The sequence below is a fragment of the Bubalus bubalis genome, chromosome 3, assembly GCF_019923935.1.
Source record: "Bubalus bubalis isolate 160015118507 breed Murrah chromosome 3, NDDB_SH_1, whole genome shotgun sequence".
Taxonomy (NCBI): Eukaryota; Metazoa; Chordata; class Mammalia; order Artiodactyla; family Bovidae; genus Bubalus; species Bubalus bubalis.
The window spans coordinates 127,638,032-127,658,928 of NC_059159.1; the positions used below are offsets into that span (position 1 = coordinate 127,638,032).

The 20,897-nt window shown below is 40.4% G+C and overlaps 1 protein-coding gene across 2 annotated transcripts in view; it reads left to right on the forward strand.

Annotated features, from left to right (window-relative positions):
- LOC102404051 (contactin-associated protein-like 3) overlaps positions 1 to 20,897 on the forward strand; it is a 237,881-nt gene that overhangs the window by 37,127 nt on the left and 179,857 nt on the right. For both annotated transcript variants that reach the window (XM_006069491.4, XM_006069492.4), the window contains exon 2: positions 7,867 to 7,977. In XM_006069491.4, the coding sequence (XP_006069553.3) occupies positions 7,867 to 7,977 (111 nt within the window). The remainder of the gene's footprint in view (positions 1 to 7,866; positions 7,978 to 20,897) is intronic.

Consider the following 20,897-nt stretch of genomic DNA (forward strand, 5'->3'; position numbering starts at 1 on the left):
GTGTGAATTAAATAAATTAACCAGGAACATGGTCTAATGCTCCCTTTCTGACTTTGTTCTGGCAAAGATATAAATATGTTTTACTATTAGAAAAATAAAAGTGTTAGTTGCTCAGTTGTGTCTGACTCTTTGTGAACCCATAAACTGTAGCCCACCATGCTCCTCTGTCTGTGGAATTTTCCAGGCAAGAATACTGGAGTGGGTGACCATTCCCTTCTCCAGAGGATCTTCCCAGCCCGGAGAAGGAACCCAGGTCTTCTGCATTGCAAGTACATTCTTTACTGTCTGAGCCACCAAGGATGCTCTACTATTAGAATGCATAACTCATTGGAAAAAGCAAGAAATTAGAAATCACCTCTGCTGTCCTCCACCCTATTTCCTATCAGAGTGGGCATTGAGGGTCATGAAATTAAACAACTGGATCTAGTATAGTTATGCAAGCTCATGGCATGCGGAAAGGTGCCAAAGGTAGACCCACATTGGGTAGCTGCAGATATGAACACACTGGGACCTGCTGCAGCACATATTTTTGGGAGCAAGTGAGGGTGGTGGCAGATGAACTGAAGCTGGAAAATTATGCAAGGGTCCATAGAGTGTCCTGCATACCAGTCTTATAAGCTTAGAATGTCCTGTAGATTCCAAGGGTTCATCAACTCCTCTGCACTGTGTGTGTAGCTGAGGGCTAGAAATTGGCCAGTGCCCCCAGAACAGTTGGCTAAATTCAGAGCTGGAGTCCAAAGTAGTGAAGACATGGATTTGGAATCTGCATGAAGATGGAACCCCAGTTATGTGAATTAAGCACACCACACTGCTCTTTTCATTCCAGGGAGTATGCCTGGTTATTATGAAGTGGTTATTATTAAAAGTGGTTATTATGAAGAGAAATAAACTTACTTTAGCCTATCTAACTGTAATATTATCTATTTTCACTTGTTAATTCTTATAAGTTTATTACTTGTACTCACTTCTTTTTCCTGCCTAGGTGGTAAATAGTTGTACTTATCAATTGTTTTGCTATCTCATTTGTTAAAAACAATTGTTCATGAATAATTCTTGTAGCTTTGAAGCATTTCAGGATTCATCCTTATTGGGGGATAGAAACAGTATTTATCAGAACATTGATAAGAATGATATTCAGTGGAAATAAAATATTTTTTAATAATTACAGAAAAAAATTAAATTGGGTCTTTACAATTTTGTCTCCAGGAATTATAGCATAAAATACAGACATTTCAGATAGAAAACAGTAGTTAGGGAGATTTTGGGTGGCATCTGAGCCTTCACATTGCTTGAATATAATTTATTTAGAAACACAGTGAATGCATGGGAAGCATATACAGAGTTGCTCTTCTATGTAATGGGACATGGTCATATATTTTGATCATGTGCATTCTTAGAGTCGACTGTGTGAAATTGAATTGGAACAATTAGGGTTGTAAAGAAAGCTATTACTTTTAAAATTGTTTCTCAAAAAAAATATTGTATCACAAAAGTGATAACATCTCACTCTTTTTTAAAAAGACTAAGATTCATATGGTTTCTTTTGAACAAATAATAAAAAATGAAAATATGACTTGGAACTCTGAATGCTGCCTTATATATCTTTCTATGGAGAAAATATGCTTATAGACTATTTTGAAGAAGTTTATTTGATGACTTGTGTTACCATACTGAAAGTAATAAAAACAAATACTTTAGTCCTCATAGAAACTCTATAGTTGTATGATTTCCTTTTGTCCAGTTGTATGATTCAGTTGTGTAACATCCTCATTGTACAGATGATAAAACTGAAGCATAGGGAAGGCCACTGACATCCCAATAGTAGGCAGCTTGGTAAATGCCAAACCCACACCCCATCTGCCTCCAGAATCCACACTTGGTCCTTGTTAGGTTTACAATTCAGTAAGGAGGGATCCCAAAATGGTGAGATGAGAAGGATGTGCCTAATTAGTGGGGAGCATCTGGCCAGACTTAGAAAGAAAGCTGTTCTGGGGTGAGGTGGAAGCTGGGAAAGGAGCAGGCTTGCCAAGTTAAGCAGTTGATGGAAATAATCCTCACTTACCCTCAAACAGCTTTGTGACTTTGAGGAGGTTACTTAGATCCCAGGAACCCCTTTATTTAAAGGAGGAAATGATGCAGGCTCCATCTCCTCAACAGGCTGTCACCCCTGAGAAGCTGTAGTGTTAACATTTGAGTTAGCACAGCTGACTATGGATTGTGTTTGATCCCCATCTTCTGGAATTTTCTGAAAAATGTCCCAGTAATAATAATGTTCCAGTAATGTCTTAACAGCTTTGTACCTATAATGCACACACTCACTGTGGGAGATTCTTTGCTCTTCTTTGTGTCATGGATCCTTCTGTCACTTGGCTGAAGCTGTGACGGCTTTTCAGAGCAATGCTTGTAAATGCATAAAATGTATACATCTGGTTACAAAGTAAATAGTTATATTGAGATGCTGATATCAATATATTAGAAATTATAATATGTCTTCTTAATTATTAGAGCATTAAATACCAAGATCTAGTGGTGATTTTAATAAATACTGTTATTTTGAAGTAAGGAGGACCATAAACAATATTTCTAGGTATCTGTAACTTATGTTGGAACAAATGCATAGCACTGCAGAATACAGTCTCTTTTGTCTACATTTGTGATTGAAGAATATGCTAAAATTTAGCTAGAGGTTAGTGAAAATTAAGATGTAATATTTTCTTTTCATTTTAACAGACCTGCTAAATCATATCTGTACTGCATGTTCTTAAGAACCCTTGAACTGTGTGGTTCAGTGTTTCAAGTTCTATGAAAAACCCTCCTGGGCTTTTGATTGAACTTCTAATGAATCTTCAGTTCAAACTAGGGAAAACTGATACCTTAGAAATATTGTCTTCCTATTTGCGATCACTGGAGTCTGAGCTTATGTTCAGTTCAGTTCAGTTCAGTTGCTCAGTCATGTCCTACTCTTTGTGACTCCATGAATTGCAGCACGCCAGGCCTCCCTGTCCATCACCAACTCCTGGAGTTCACTCAAACTCATGTCCATTGAGTCAGTGATGCCATCCAGTCATCTCATCCTCTGTTGTCCCCTTCTTCCTCCTGCCCCCAATCCCTCCCAGCATCAGAGTCTTTTCCAGTGAGTCAACTCTTCTCATGAGGTGGCCAAAGTATTGGAGTTTCAGCTTTAGCATCAGTCCTTCCAATGAACACCCAGGACTGATCTCCTTTAGGATGGACTGGTTGGATCTCCTTGCAGTCCAAGGGACTCTCAAGAGTCTTCTTCAACACCACAGTTCAAAAGCATCAGTTCTTTGGCACTCAGCTTTTTTATAGTCCAACTCTCACATCCATATATGACTACTGGAAAAACTGTAGCCTTGACTAGACAGACATTTGTTGGTGGCAAAGCAGTGTCTCTGCTTTTTAATATGCTGTCTAGGTTGGTCAGAACTTTCCATCCAAGGAGTGTCTTTTAATTTCATGGTTGCACTCACCATCTGCAGTAATTTTGGAGCCCCCCAAAATAAAGTCTGTCACTGCTTCCATTGTTTCCCCATCTGGCATGAAGTGATAGGACCAGATGCCATGATCTTAGTTTCCTGAATGTTGAGTTTTAAGCCAAGTTTTTCACTCTCTTCTTTCACCTTCATCAAGAGGTTCTTTAGTTCTTCTTCACTTCCTGCCATAAGGGTGGTGTCATCTGCATATCTGAGGTTATTGATATTTCTCCTGGCAATCTTGATTCCAGCTTGTGTTTCTTCCAGCCCAGCGTTTCTCATGATGTACTCTGCATATAAGTTAAATAAGCAGGGTGACAATATACAGCCTTGATGTACTCCTTTTCCTATTTGGAACCAATCTATTGTCCCATGTCCAGTTCTAACTGTTGCTTCCTGACCTGTGTGTAGGTTTCTCAATAGGCAGTGCAGGAGTCTAGCTCCAGCAGCCAGGGAATCAGCCTGAAGGGGTGAGTGGTGTCGGCGGACGATGATGTAACCTCTGACTCATAGTACGGAACTACATGTTTATTTCAAGCTTCAGGTTATCTTTTATACTTTGACAAAAGCATTAGTTCAGAGGTTTGACATTTTCAGTTTCCCCCACCCAGATTTACTGTCTCCAGAAATCACTGTTGTCATTCAAACAGATTTCCTGCTTCAGGGATTCTCTCAGAATCTGCTTTACTATCTATTATCTACTTTCTCTTATGTGTCCTATACTTAAATTGTGATTACATTATAATTCATGCTACATTCCTCATTTTATTTATCTTTCTAAATCCTGTTTGCCCCTAGCATCTTAAGATCACTATCTCCTAAAAAGGCTTCTAGCTAGTCTTAATTATTCCTAAACCCTAAACTCAACAAACTTCTTTTGCCATAAATATTTCCCTCACCAACAGGTCTCAGATAACAATCCTTCCCATGGCCTCAAGCTGCAGCCTACGTGCTCATCCTGGGACATTCTTTGTAAAGATCCTTGAACAGATGTCAATGGTTACTTTATAGATTATTTTCTGGGTGCAACTGTAGAAGGCTTTGTGCTTTCTCATGCTTCTCTCAAGCACCTTAACATTCTTTACAGCCAACTCAACCGAAGAAAGGAAAGAACAAGTCAGAATCACAAGGCCTAACTCCTTCACCCGGGACCGTGCCTGCAAGATGAGGAGAGGGGGTTGAGGCTGTGACTCCATTTTGTCAGTAATGCCTAACGCGGCTCCTGACAAGGCAGGTTAGGTGGGCTGGTAGTTATTCTTTAATGTCTTTCAGTACAATTTTTATCATAATCTCCATAAATGTCTTGCAAATTCTGTAAGATTCATTCTTAGGTATTTTATACGTTTTGCTACCATTTTCTATTCTATTTAATTTATTTTCTAACTATGAATGAATGTAGAAATGTAATCAGCTTTTGTATAAGGAACTGTGACGCTAGCCCATGACTTTCAGAATTTCTACCTATATAATTATAACATCCGGAAATGATAACAGTTCCTTTTTTCCCGCCAACTTTGTGCTTTTATTTTTTAAATTTTCTATTATGTCCTAATAGGACTTTTAGTGCAGTGTTCAATAGAAACAGTGGTTAAGGTGTTCTTTCTGACTTTCAAGAAAATACTTTTAATATTTTCCCATTGAGGAGTATTTGTGCTGGAGCCAATTTTAGGCAGCTATCAATACCTAATCATTAATTTCCAGTGAATTTTTTATGAAAATAGAATCATTATAAATTAAATTACTTATTAATTTAGTAATTAATTAAATTAGCATAATAAAGTAAATCATATAAAAACAAAGTAATACATTCTGAAAGTTTGACGTTTCCTACTTTATTTTGTGGCATCTTCAATTCAGTTCAGTTCAGTCATTCAGTCATGTCCAACTCTTTGTGACCCCATAGACTGCAGCATGCCAGGTCTCCCTGTCCATCACCAACTCCTGGAGTTCACTCAAACTCATGTCCATTGAGTCAGTGATGCCATCCAACAATCTCATCCCTAGTCATTCCCTTCTCATCCTGCCTTCAATCTTTCCCAACATTAGGGTCTTTTCAAATGAGTCAGTTCTTTGCATCAGGTGGCCAAAGTACTGGAGTTTCAGCTTCAGCATCAGTACTTCCAAAGAACACCCAGGACTGATCTCCTTTAGGATGGACTGGTTGGATCTCCTTGCAGTCCAAGGGACTCTCAAGAGTCTTCTCCAACACCACAGTTCAAAAGCATCAGTTCTTTGGCACTCAGCTTTTTTATAGTCCAACTCTCACATCCATATATGACTACTGGAAAAACTGTAGCCTTGACTAGACAGACATTTGTTGGTGGCAAAGCAGTGTCTCTGCTTTTTAATATGCTGTCTAGGTTGGTCAGAACTTTCCATCCAAGAAGTAAGTGTCTTTTAATTTCATGGTTGCAGTCACCATCTGCAGTAATTTTGGAGCCCCCCAAAATAAAGTCTGTCACTGCTTCCATTGTTTCCCCATCTATTTGGCATGAAGTGATAGGACCAGATGCCATGATCTTAGTTTCCTGAATGTTGAGTTTTAAGCCAAGTTTTTCACTCTCTTCTTTCACTTTCATCAAGAGGTTCTTTAGTTCTTCTTCACTTCCTGCCATAAGGGTGGTGTCATCTGCATATCTGAGGTTATTGATATTTCTCCTGGCAATCTTGATTCCAGCTTGTGTTTCTTTCAGCCCAGCGTTTCTCATGATGTACTCTTCATATAAGTTAAATAAGCAGGGTGACAATATACAGCCTTGACATATTCCTTTTCCTATTTGGAACCAGTCTATTGTCCCATGTCCAGTTCTAACTTTTGCTTCCTGGCCTGCATACAAATTTCTCAAAAGGTAGGACAGGTGGTCTGGTATTCCCATCTCTTCCAAAATTTTCCACAGTTTATTGTGATCCACACAGTCAAAGGCGTTGGCATAGTCAATAAAGCAGATGTAGATGTTTTTCGGAACTCTCTTGCTTTTTCCATGATCCAGCGGATGTTGGCAATTTCATCTCTGGTTCCTGTAACTTTTCTAAATCCGGCTTGAATATCTGGAATTCATGATTCATGTACTGTTGAAACCTGGCTTGGAGAATTTTGAGCATTACTTTACTGTGCTTTATTAAACCCATCTTTGCCTGAAATGTCCCCTTAGTATCTCTAACTTTCTTGAAAAGATCTCTTGTTTTTCCCATTCTGTTGCTTTCCTGTATTTCTTTGCATTGATCACTGAAGAAGGCTTTCTTCTCTCTCCTTGCTATTCTTTGAAACTCTGCATTCAAATGGGTATATCTTTCCTTTTCTCCTTTGCTTTTGGCTTCTCTTCTTTTCACAGCTATTTGTAAGGCCTCCTTAGACAGCCATTTTGCTCTTTTGCATTTGTTTTTCTTGGGGATGGTCTTCATCCCTGTCTCCTGTACAATGTCATGAACCTCCATCCATAGTTCATCAGGCACTCTGTCTATCAGATCTAGTCCCTTAAATCTATTTCTCAATTCCACTGTATAATCATAAGGGATTTGATTTAGGTCACACCTGAATGGTCTAGTGGTTTTCCCTACTTTCTTCAATTTAAGTCTGAATTTGGCAATAAGGGGTTCATAATCTGAGCCACAGTCAGTTTTTGCTCTCTGTATAGAGCTTCTCCATCTTTGGCTTCAAAGAATATAATCAATCTGATTTCAGTGTTGACCATCTGGTGATGTCCATGTATAGAGTCTTCTCTTGTGTTGTTGGAAGAGGGTGTTTGCTACTTTATTTTATGGCATCTTACTGTTATCTAATCTCTTGAGGTTATTTACATACCTTGAATCTGCATGGTGAAAATGCTACATAATGATTTAATACATACATACTCTTTACAACTTCATGGTTAGTGACATCACATTGATAGCCTTGAATTGACCACAGTAGAAGTATTTACACCAGTGTTTTTGTTGTCTAATTGCTCAGTCATATCTGACTCTTTAATGACTCCATGGATGGTAACTCCTCTGTCCATAGGATTTGCCGGGTCAGAATACTGGAGTGGGTTGCCATTTCCTCCTCCAGGGCATCTTCCTGACCAAGAGATTGGACCCAAGTCTCTTGCTTGGCATGAGGCACAATATACACCATGGTGAAGTGACAAATGCTACCACTCAGCCTGATGTTAAACATTTACTAATAAACCTCTGATCAAGACTAATGTTTGCTATAGGCTCTAACGCTTTCCTAGCCTGCTGATTAAAGGAAAGGAACTTAAGGGTGAAAAAGATGGAGAGTGTGAGGGGAATGAGAAGGAAATGAAAGTAAAAGGGAAGGAAGAAGACAGGAAGAGAAGACAGAAAAGCGTCAATCAATGTGTTAATCGGAATGTGGTGTTTTTCCTCCCAGATAACTGTGATGCTCCTCTGGCGTCCTCCTTGCCCCGGGCTTCCTTCACCAGTTCCTCAGAGCTGTCTAGTAGCCATGGCCCTGGCTTTGCAAGTCTTAATCGCAGGGACGGTGAGTCTGCAACTGTTTGCTGTTCCTCTACCTTTTTAGTTTTAGAACAGGTTATAGAAGGGTGACTAATCAAGTGTGCTGGTCAGGAATAACTAAAACAACACATGTAGAACCAGGGTCACAGCCACTGGGGAAAACTGAATAGGCCACTGAGTATGTCTGTGAGATGTGAAGCTGCCATAGGATATGATGGGAAAATGACTTCATGCCAGGACTTGGCCTGAGGAGACCAGGTGAAGACTGCTACTGAAAATAAAGGTCCCCTACCTATTAGTGGGAAAGGAGTTAGTGACTTATTTTTTGGAGAGATATTCATCCACTTTTGCTACTTGAATGCTGTTGAGTAAATTACTTTTTCTGTTGCACAAATATTAATTCAGTGGTTTAAATACATTAATATGTACATGCAAAGCTTAAATGTTTTGATGTTTTTTTTAAGAGATAGATTTTTTAAATGAAAGATTTATCCAGAAAGTAAAAGTTAAAATTAACCATCTCATGTAAAAGCACTGCTGTAAACTCTGGAGATACTACTAGGAGATTGACTGTGTTTCTCCCTCTTTGAAATTTTCTAAGATTAGTGTTTAAGTCTAGCTTGAATTTACTGTGTCCTTAAGAATCAAATTCCAAAACCTAGTAAGTGATCAATAAATGGGCAGGGAAAGGTAAGAAAACAGGTGAAGAAATTCATTGAACTCATGGTGGGAGGGCATGTCCATTAATTGCCCACCTTCATGATCTTTGCCCAGGAAAAGGAATTTTTATGGGCAGATATTTACTCCTCAAAGCATCATTCATAATCTAGATTTCAATGAGATCAATTAAATTATCAAATTACCCATTTTTGGTCTGATGGTTACTCTAATATCAGTTTATCATATAAACTTTCCAGTGGTTGCCCTAAAATTGTAAAACCTAAATAAGCCATATTTAATTAGTTTAAAGAAGCTCAAGGGGCTTGTGTGTTGTGTTTCAAATTTGCATATGTCGAATGTGTTTATGATTCAGGACTCTACTACTGTCAGTATGGTAGCACTGGAAAGTTTATAAACATTAGAAGGGAAAACCGTGAAGTTTAAGATGAACTTATTTCTATTATATTTAATTAAAAAATTAATAACTCAGTATGATAAGCCATCATTATAAAATGCTAAGTACAAAGCTTATCTTCTATATTTAAACTACTCTCTTTGCAAATTTAAATTAATTAAAGAGAGTGGCAATCAGCTAATGAGGTTTTTTTTTTAATGGTTGTTGCTATTCTGATTGCATATAGTGTAGATTTCGCTAAATATTTCTAGATGCTACCAACTGATTTCAGACCCATTTCTAAAGCATGCTTTAGATAGCACAATTTATCAATATTCCTTCTAAAGGATTATTTATGTGTGTGTTTTCTGTTAAAAGTCAGCATGTTGGAGTCTTTTTTTGCCATTTCCTTTGCCTTGGTGAATGCTGGAGAACATATTCCTTCACTTTAGATTACTGTGAGGTAAAATATGGATAGTATAAAATGTGGATGAGCAGAATGAGCATAATGATGACGGTGATTCTTAATATATAGTAGTTTTAGCTTTTAAAAAATATTTTGTGTATGATCTAGCAATGAAAATCATGTTGGACTCCCTGATATATGGTTAAAATTCCCTTGGTCTATGTTATGATATTCGCAGGTTTTAAAGAAGGTGGTCTGTCTTACATTCCTAGTTTCTTATTTTGCCCAGAAGTCACTGAACTTCTAGAATGTTCATTAGAATTAGAAATGTCTCCAATATTATAGCTTCCACCAAGAGCTTTATACATAATAGCCCATCACTTTGTCTACCTGATATATAAAAGTGATAAGAGAATAATCTATGTATAACTTTTGATTGTGTGAGTGTGTATCTATCTATAAATTTGACCCCATGTATAAACCAAAGTCAAAAAATTCAAAATTGAAGGTATGTGATGATTTTAAAGTACATCACTGATTCAACACATAAAAATACTTATTTATTAGAATTTATTGCACATTTAATGTTTTTCATTTTATGTATTTTTTGCTTTTACATTTTATTTATGTATTTATTTTGTTTTCTATTAATTTATGAAAAGGAGTAAACTATTTCTTAGAGAAGACTTTCCTATAAATAGAAAAAAGAGATCTGTGAAGGATATTGAGAGGGATGAGCAGAGAAGTCAGGGTAGATCCATGTGTTTCCAGGGACAGGCAGAACCCAAGCAGAGAGTCTAATCATATTGGCTGCTGTTGTTTCCATTAATATTAAGTTGATATTTCCTAGAATTATGTTACCAAACATTTCTCATAAAAATAAGATTGCTGAAATCTGTATATTCTAAATAAGAATGTTGTAATATAACTTCATTTTTTTCATCTAAAAAATCTAAGGAAACTTTATCCAGTTTATCCAAGTTTTTCCAGATGAAAGTTAAAAAAACAAAACCCAAACCAAAGACTATCTTAGGGTAAACCATTCTGGACTTTCATTCTGTATCTTGCATATAAAAATAGCCTTTTGTTTTTACAATTATTGTTACTCCTCAGACTGGCTCTGTAGCATTTCAGATTCCACATCGCTGTGTTCTCTTTAATCATGTGATCTGTAAACACAGGTGTGATAGTGAAATATGTGGTTCTGACCAGAAGCTAATTGAAGTTGATTAGAAGGACGTATTGGAGAAGGCAATGGCAACCCACTCCAGTACTCTTGCCTGGCAAATCCCATGGACGGAGGAGACTGGTAGGCTGCACTCCATGGGGTCTCTAGGAGTCGGACACAACTGAGAGACTTCACTTTCACTTTTCACTTTCATGCACTGGAGAAGGCAATGGCAACCCACTCCAGTGTTCTTGCCTGGAGAATCCCAGGGACGGGGTAGCCTGGTGGGATGCCATCTATGGGGTCATACAGAGTCGGTCATGACTGAAGCGACTTAGCAGCAGCAGCATAAGGAAGTATACACACATTTGGGCTTCCCTGGTGGTTCAGCTGATAAAGAATACATGTACAATGCAGGAGATCCCAATTCAATTCCTGGATTGGAAAGATACCCTGGAGAAGGGGATAGGCTACCCTCTCGAGTATTCTTGGGCTTCCCTGGTGGCTCAGATGGTAAAGAATCTGCCTGTAATGCAGGAGACTTGGGTTTGATCCCTGGGTTGGGAAGATTCCCCTAGAGGAGGGCATAGCAACCTACTCCAGCATTCTTGTTGCAGGAAGGGGGAGTCCTTCCAGAGCCCGAAAGTGGGCTCTTGTCTAACACTCAGAATTAAATTGTCCAAAGAGACACATGTGCTGATAAAGCAAGAGATTTTATTGGGAAGGGGTGCCCGGGTAGAGAGCAGTAGGGTAAGGGAACCCGGGAGAACTGCTGTCACGTGGCTTGCAGTCTTGGGTTTTATGGTGATGGGATTAGTTTCCAGGTTGTCTTTGGCCAATCATTCTGACTCAGAGTCCTTCAGGGTGGCACATGCATTGCTCAGCCCAGCAAGAAGGATTCCGGGAGATGGTTGGACACATGGTGTCACCTCTTGACCTTTCCCAAACTTTTCCTGTTGGTGGTGGCTTATTAGTTCTGTGTTCCTTACCAGGACCTTCTGTTGCAAAACAACTTATACAAGTGTTTACTATGGTGCCTGGCCAGGGTGGGCAGTTTCAGTCAGTGTGCTTCCCCTATCACTCTTGGCTGGAGAATCCCCATGGACAGAAGACTGGCAGGCTATAGTCCATGAGGTCCCAAAGAGTAGGACACAACTGAATGACTAAGCACAGCAGCATACACACATTTTGTTTGAGGCTGATAGCTCAGTTTCTCTGTACACTGGTGCTGAGTTGAATCTAAGAAAGAGTGAAAGGCTGTTGTTGAAACATGCAAAGATGCTGGGATTCTTGGCCTCCAGAGGAGAAGAATTCAATCTGGGGTCAGAGAAGAGGCTTGATGGCTCGAGTTTTGTGTAATAAAGTTTTATTAAAGTATAAAGGAGATAGAGAAAGCTTCTGACATAGACATCAGAAGGGGGTAGAAAGAGTACCCGCTTGCTAGTGTTAGCAATGGAGTTATATACTCGCCAGTGAATCCAAAGAATGTCTGGAGGTTGTAAAGACCTCACCAGACCTACTCCCATAATTTACATTTTAAGATAACAGGATTAGCCAGAAGGTTTAATCCAGAGACAGTCCTCAGGCAGGATACATTATTGTTACATAACTTCCAGATGTATAAGCTGGTTTTAGAAAAGGCAGAGGAACCAGAGACCAAATTGCCAACATCCGCTGGATCATCAAAAAAGCAAGAGAGTTCCAGAAAAACATCTATTTCTGCTTTATTGACTATGCCAAAGCCTTTGACTGTGTGGATCACAATAAACTGTGGAAAATTCTGAAAGAGATGGGAATACCAGACCACCTGACCTGCCTCTTGAGAAATCTGTATGCAGGCCAGGAAGCAACAGTTAGAACTGGACATGGAACAACAGACTGGTTCCAAATAGGAAAAGGAGTATGTCAAGGCTGTATATTGTCACCCTGCTTATTTAAATTTTATGCAGAGTACATCATGAGAAACACTAGGCTGGAAGAAGCACAAGCTGGAATCAAGATTGCCGGAAGAAATATCAGTAACCTCAGATATGCAGATGACACCACCCTTATGGCAGAAAGTGAAGAGGAACTAAAAAGCCTCTTGATGAAGGTGAAAGAGGAGAGTGAAAAAGTTGGCTTAAAGCTCAACATTCAGAAAACGAAGATCATGGCATCTGGTCCCATCACATCATGGGAAATAGATGGGGAAACAGTGCAAACAGTGTCAGACTTTATCTTTGGGGGCTCCAAAATCACTGTAGATGGTGACTGCAGCCTTGAAATTAAAAGACGCTTACTCCTTGGAAGAAAAACTATGACCAACCTAGATAGCATATTGAAAAGCAGAGACATTACTTTGCCAACAAAGGTCCATCTAGTCAAGGCTATGGTTTTTCCAGTGGTCATGTATGGATGTGAGAGTTGGACTGTGAAGAAAGCTGAGTGCCAAAGAATTGATGCTTTTGAACTGTGGTGTTGGAGAAGACTCTTGAGAGTCCCTTGGACTGCAAGGAGATCCAACCAGTCCATTCTGAAGGAGATCAGCCCTGGGATTTCTTTGGAAGCAATGATGCTAAAGCTGAAACTCCAATACTTTGGCCACCTCATGCGAAGAGTTGACTCATTGGAAAGGACTCTGTTGCTGGGAGGGATTGGGGGCAGGAGGAGAAGGGGACGACAGAGGATGAGATGGCTGGATGGCATCACTGACTCGATGGACATGAGTCTGAGTGAACTCCGGGGTTTGGTGGTGGACAGGGAGGCCTGGCATGCTGTGATTCATGGGGTCGCAAAGAGTCGGACACAACTGAGCAACTGAACTGAATCCTAAGGAATGTAGAGGGAAAAAAAGTTTGTCCTTTCTTCCACCTTGAGAATTCCAGACCCCTCTCCCCTTGGGGACCCCTAGACTTCTTATCAACCTGCCTAGGAAATGACTCTCTCAAGAGTTTGGGGTGAAGTAGTAAAGGATAACTTTATTACTTTGCCAGGCAAAGAGGGCCACGGTGGGATTAATGCTTTTAAAATCATGTGTCCACACTTCGGAAAGATAATGAGAGTTTTTATAGCAGTTGTTCAAAGAGGATGTGATCAGGTCATGGATGTTCTTTTGATGGTTTGGTGGTGAGGTAAATGGAGTCAACCTTCAGGTCCAACTGGCCTGGGGTTTCCAGGCTTGTGGGCAGCATACTGTCATTAATCATTAACTTCTCCCACCTCAAGGCAGCTTCAGTATCTGCAAAATAGCTCAAAGATACTGTTGTGTATATCCATTGATAGGGAAACAGGACCTTGTCCAAAGGCTGCTGTTGACTGTTTCTTCCTGGTCTCACATCCCTCCCTTCCCTAATTAACAACTGCATGAATCTGCCCACTGGAACTCAGGGGAGGTCATAGAGGCTGAATGAAGGCTGTTTCCTGTAATCAAAGAAATGAGGGACATAGAAAGTTGTGCTCAGGAGCCCCATAGGGCCCTGCATGGTATCATGTTCTTTTTTGTTTCTCCAAAATGCTTGCATAAACCATCATTCCCAGAAAGAGGAACCACTCTATTCATGGCCCAGATGCTGAAATTCATGCACTCTACTGCAGCAAGCCACTCGTCAGTGACAGTGCAGATGAGATTGCTTCAGATTTACCTTGATCAAAAGTGACATTTCAGATTGCTGTATTGTGTATTGCCAACAGAAAGTAGATGGAAACAAGCTGAAATGACTGGATGTTTTCCTTTCTCTTTGTAATTCTTCACCTTTCTCATACTGAGACATTGATCCCATTTCCTCGAAATAGACATATATTTTGGTGGAGCCAAGAAAGATTTTTGTCTAAAGTTCCAATACAGTGAATGACTAAGCATTTTAGTACTATTCTCAGTTTTAAGATACTTATTTTTCAAGTTAGGAAGTACATTTACTAGTACAAGTTAACTCAATAGGTTCTAGCAGAAAATAAAGATGTATTACATTAGGAGAAAATGCTTAGACCTGGGCATTAGACAGTGAACATTTTCTTATAACCTGCAACGTCTGATTATTTGGATTCTGCAGTATCCCAGATAAGATATGATATAAAACTCACTCTTTGTTATAACAAAGTTAAAAAAAAATGGAAAGAGTAAATAATAATTTAAAATGTCTAGGAGTATGTCAATTCCTGATATAAATCAGAATATTACATCAAAAATTTTTGATTCAAATCTTATAAAAATTAACTTTCCCCTCATATTTTTTCATAGAATCATAGTTCTCAAATATTCCTATCTTTTATTCACAGGCTAGAAGCCTGGTAGAATTGGTCAGTATTCCCAAATACTAGTCTGAGCAATTCAAATTGCCATAAAAGAGCTTGTAAATCAAATTTTTATAGATATATGAATATACTGGAAAATTTTTGCTCTGGATGTCAGATTTTGCATTCTGTTTGTCTGTGCTTCTAAAAGTTTTTAGACCAATTAAGGCCAATACACATTTTTTCTTGAAGCCACCATTTTTTTCTGTTGTTATTATAATTTTTTAAACAAGTGATCCTGCAGATGCACTGTGGTTGTTGAGTGCAATGAATAAGCCAAGTGTAACAGCATCTGTGAAATAACTGACATACTAAGGCCTGGGCAGCACGGTCCTGACAACCATGTAACTTTACTAAATCACAGCTCCTCTAAAATGCATGATTGTAGGGACTTCCTTGGGATCCAATGGTTGACTCACGCTTCCAATACAGGGGACTTAGTTTCAATCCCTGGTCAGGGAACCAAGATCTCACATGCCATGGGGCAAGGCCAAATAAATAAATAAAATAATAAAATGCATGTTAGTAGCATGTGGGAGGAGAAACCATCAAATCCTAGAGTTTGTGCAGACCGGGCCATAGAGTTGTCATATGGAATTGCACAGAACTCATCTTTTCTGATCCTTCCATGGTCCTTTTCAAGATCTAGAGTCTTCAGTTTACCCCCGTAGAGCCTAAGGTACTAGATGACACAAACCAGAACAAACCAAGCATGTTTTCAGTGACGTCAACAACCTCCAGGGAGACAGTGTTGTTGTTTCTGTCTATCATGTAGCCCAAATTATAGAACTACCCCCCAAATAAGGCAATCTTCAGTCTCTTTTGGATTCATAGCCTCTTTTGAACAGAAGAACATCTTCCAGGGATGCTCAGATTTTTTTGCTCCTACTTCTTTCCAAGACAGTATTTGGGTTTACAGACAGGTTCCTGCCCTCATGGAGCTGAACAATGGGAAGGGTGCCCCATGTTGGGGTCTCAGGTCCTTGTTATCTGCTGAGGGATGTTTGTCTGCTCTTAACTCTGGGGGTTACTGGGCACCCATTCCTGAAACCTGTGGCAGATATACCTCTTGGTAAGATCATGTTCCCAGGGAATAAGTCACTGTCCCTTTGGGAATCTGTCTGGTGTCACTCCTTGCCTCCTTGAAGCCTGACCTTGAGTCTCATTTGGTTTCCAGCCTGAATTACCTTGATTACAGGTTTAATTTGTCTTTGTCAATTTAACCTGTTCAGATTCAGTCAGACTCTCATTTAACTTCTATGCCCCCTTTTAATGGCCTGTGGGGAATTCTGGGTCACTATGTGGGGGGGTGGGGTGGGACAGGGAATCCTTTGAATGGTTTTGTCCTATCCAGAAGTGACCTATCACGTCCACTCAGCTTGTTGGCCAGAGGTGGTCACATAGCCCCTCTCAACCACCAGGGGGCATGTAAGTGCAATCCTCCCTGTGCCTGGAGGGAGAAAACCAGAAATTGTTGAAAACTGTTAGTTATGACTGCACAGCCCCTACAAGGTTCAGTTCAGTTCAGTTGCTCAGTAGTGTCCAACTCTTTGCAACCCCATGAATCACAGCATGCCAGGCCTCCCTGTCCATCACCAACCCCCGGAGTTCACTCAGACTCACATCCATCGAGTCAGTGATGCCATCCAGCCATCTCATCCTCTGTCATCCCCTTCTCCTCCTGCTCCCAATCCCTCCCAGCATCAGTCTTTTCCAATGAGTCAAGTCTTTGCATGAGGTGGCCAAAGTACTGGAGTTTCAACTTTAGCATCATTGCTTCCAAAGAAATCCCAGGGCTGATCTCCTTCAGAATAGACTGGTTGGATCTCCTTGCAGTCCAAGGGACTCTCAAGAGTCTTCTCCAACACCACAGTTCAAAAGCATCAATTCTTCGGCGCTCAGCCTTCTTCACAGTCCAACTCTCACAGCCATACATGACCACAGGAAAAGCCATAGCCTTTACTAGACGGACCTTTGTTGGCAAAGTAATGTCTCTGCTTTTTAATATGCTATCTAGGTTGGACATAACTTTCTTTCCAAGGAGTAAGCATCTTTTAATTTCACGGCTGCAATCACCATCTGCAGTAATTTTGGATCCCCCCAAAATAAAGTCTGACACTGTTTCCTCTGTTTCCCCATCTATTTCCCATGACGTGATGGGACCAGATGCCATGATCTTTGTTTTCTGAATGTTGAGCTTTAAGCCAACTTTTTCACTCTCCACTCTCACTTTTATCAAGAGGCTTTTTAGTTCCTCTTCACTTTCTGCCATAAGGGTGGTGTCATCTGCATATCTGAGGTTATTGATATTTCTCCTGGCAATCTTGATTCCAGCTTGTGCTTCTTCCAGTCCAGCGTTTCTCATGATGTGCTCTGCATAGAAGTTAAATAAGCAGGGTGACAATATACAGCCTTGACGTACTCCTTTTCCTATTTGGAATCAGTCTGTTGTTCCATGTCCAGTTCTAACTGTTGCTTCCTGACCTGCATACAGATTTCTCAAGAGGCAGGTCAGGTGGTTTGGTATTCCCATCTCTTTCAGAATTTCCCACAGTTTATTGTGATCCACACAGTCAAAAGATCTATTATCACCCTACAAGGTGATTGCCCCAAATTCCAAATGGGCCCCAGAAAGCCTCTCCTCTGCTTGTTTATGCCTCTCACTTTCTTTATCCCCCTGGGACTTCATTCCTGAACAAGGTGTCTGAATCACTTCTCCCACCACCTTTTACCCTTCCTCCATTTCCCCTCTTTCCCACAGTCCTCTGGGCTTCCATCTCTTCCTGACAAAGAGGGAGACGCCACACGTACTGTTTCCTATTTTCTGAGTTGGTCTTTGTCCTCCTTGTCTTCTCTAGAGCATAAGGGGATAGTGATCACTGGCTAACAGGATTTGCTTGAGAGAGGAGTGAAAAACACAATGGATTATCTTTGCAGAATTATGTCTGTGTTTATAACCTGCACAGTAAGTATCTCAAGGTGGCAACAATTTTGCCATAGTGTTTTTTCCAGGAGTAAATACTACCTATGACGTACTTGGCAACTTCCCCAAAGGTATGTAGAAGCTCATCTAAGCACTATCCAAATTCTAAAATAGTTGTCTAGCAAATTCAGCTGTTTTTTTTCCCCCAAAGTAATTCACTTTTATGTTGTGTGTAATATACAGAAATGTTCATGAAAGTTATTTACTTAACAGTATGTATCCTTGAGATGAATGAGGGCAAGTGGCTTAGTCAGTAAAGAATCTGCCTGCAATGCAGGAGACCCAGGTTCAATTCCTGGATCAGGAAGATCCCCTGGAGAAGAGAATGGCCACCTACTCCAGTATTCTTGCCTGCGAAATTCCATGGATAGAGGAGCCTGGTGGGCTACAGTTCACGGAGTCGCAAGAGTCAGACATGGCTTAGCGAGTAAACCATCACCATCCTGAATACACCATGATGTCATTGTTTATTCCACTTTTAATATTGGCATCCCTATGAAGATATGCTTTGCCCCATCACCTCATACTACTTTACTCATACAATGTAATTCCTTTGCTTCTCTTGGGGATATTCCTTTTTTCTTTTTTGGAGTCATGAGGAAAGACATCCCAGTTGAGGTGGTCTTCAATCCTGCCAAAGGGGTGAGGTTCAATTAAAAACCATTCATGAGGCATGTGGTATCACTCAAGATACAAGAGTCCCATGTTAAAGCACAGAGCAACCCTGAATTGCTAGTTTAACTGGTGACATAGAAACTGATCCAGGAAGACCATAGCCAGTGACTAAGGCTGATGGAATATCTTAGTGGAACCTTTTGTCAGCTGCTCCTACCTTTGCTCTGAACATAATGAGGAGCTTTGGACCAGTTGCTGACTGGAAGATGGTATTTCAGGGGTTCCCTGTTCTTTCTACAGTGTGATTTTTGCAGTGGATTCCTCCCTTGTTGCTGTGTTTCCTTCAAGGAAATCCAGTGGAGGGGCTTTGCCCTGACAGATAATAGTTCCATAGTCACCATCTGCAGGACTCCAAAATCACTGTAGATGGTGACTGCAACCATGAAATTAAAAGACGCTTACTCCTTGGAAGGAAAGTTATGTCCAACCTGGATAACGTATTCAAAAGCAGAGACATTACTTTGCTAACAAAGGTCCGTCTAGTCAAGGCTATTGTTTTTCCTGTGGTCATGTATGGATGTGAGAGTTGGACTGTGAAGAAGGCTGAGCGCCGAAGAATTGATGCTTTTGAACTGTGGTGTTGGAGAAGACTCTTGAGAGTCCCTTGGACTGCAAGGAGATCCAACCAGTCTATTCTGAAGGAGATCAGCCCTGGGATTTCTTTGGAGGGAATGATGCTGAAGCTGAAACTCCAGTACTTTGGCCGCCTCATGCGAAGAGTTGACTCATTGGAAAAGACTGATGCTGGGAGGGATTGGGAGCAGGAGGAGAAGGGGATGACAGAGGATGAGATGGCTGGATGGCACCACTGACTCGCTGGACGTGAGTTTGAGTGAACTGGAGTTGGTGATGGACAGGGAGGCCTGGCGTGCTGTGATTCATGGGGTCACAAAGAGTCAGATACGACTGAGTGACTGAACTGAACTGAACTGAACTGAACTTACTGGGGATGAATGCCAACTCCCCCCCAAATGCTCCTTTATCAGTTGTATTTGCATTTTGTGATGCTTAGGTCTAATCCTTTTTGCAGTCTCACTTTACTGCTCTGTTTTATATAACAGGTTCTCAGTACATACTCTTTTTATCCAAGGCTTTCACAGTGTGCTTACAAAGTGTAATGAATGCAGCTAAATAACATCACTAAAGAAAATGTAACTTTTACCATCAATGGAACTTTTTCCAGAGGCTTCTGGCTGAGTGGGCAGTCAAATATGGATGGACAATTTAGTTCTCATGGTTATTTCCCTGACATGATTCTATACTGTATTTAATTGAAAAAGGAGCCATTGACTTAAGAAGTGTAATGGCGTGTCCGTGGGAAGTGGTGGGGGCCTTGGAGTAGGGTGCCTGGCCTCCTGGCCTTCTGGGCATCCTGGATTCCCCACTGTTCTCTACATATCAGAGGGAAATGATGCCTATTCTGAGTGACCCCACAAATGATCTGAACTCATATCTGTTCTGAGCAACTCAGGGGCCCTCTGAAAAATGTACAATGATGCTTTTATAGAATTAGACCAGATCTCAGAGCTGCACCTTTGGTAAACATGAAGATTTCATAGGAGATGAACAAATAAGCTTGGTCATACACGTTATTTAGTCATAATGAAGTACTACTACATGTTTGGATGGTTTATAGGCTTGCTGGGCAATTCTTATTTTATTTCTAAGATGAGAAATTAGCAGAATCGTCTTATAGTCTTATGAGTACAGAACTTCAAATAAGAACTGAAAAGCTAAAAATCAACTCAACTCTGATTGCCTCTCTACTGTATGTTTTCTAACACTTGGTTAGGAGTGTCAGATTGGTTTACAAAGATTTGGAAGGATGGATTAATTACAGCTCATGCAGGCAGGATATCTCAGGCTCCTGTCTTGTTGTGGCAAGAATTTAAAACAACAGACTGGTTTACAGCTCAGTTACAGCTCAAGCAGACAGATCTTTTATTAGACAGTGAATAGTACACTCCTGAGAGGAGGGAGTACCTGACCCTGAAGGAGTGGCCACGATTCTCTTGCCTTTCCCATCTTCTCCTCTTGGTTCTGCCTTGTGAGAGGTAGGGCTTGTACCAGCCACCAATCAGGAAAAGGAATGCAAATAGATGTATGCTCAAGGCTGGCTGACAGTTGCAAGTTACATAACAGTAGGCTTTATTGCACATGACTTTCCCATAATTTAGTCTGTTATAATCTGATGGATATATGTATAGAATAGTTATGAACCCTTAATGGGCCCCTGGCTGCCTAAGGTCACTTGAGGACGCATCTGTGCATCAAGGGCACCCTGTGCTGGAGTTGGAGAAGCCCCTGTGGTTAGTTTGTATCCACTATGTGCCTAGAATGCTTGTGCAGCAGTTGGAAAAGTCTCTGTGGTTACTTTTGTAGCGTATCTG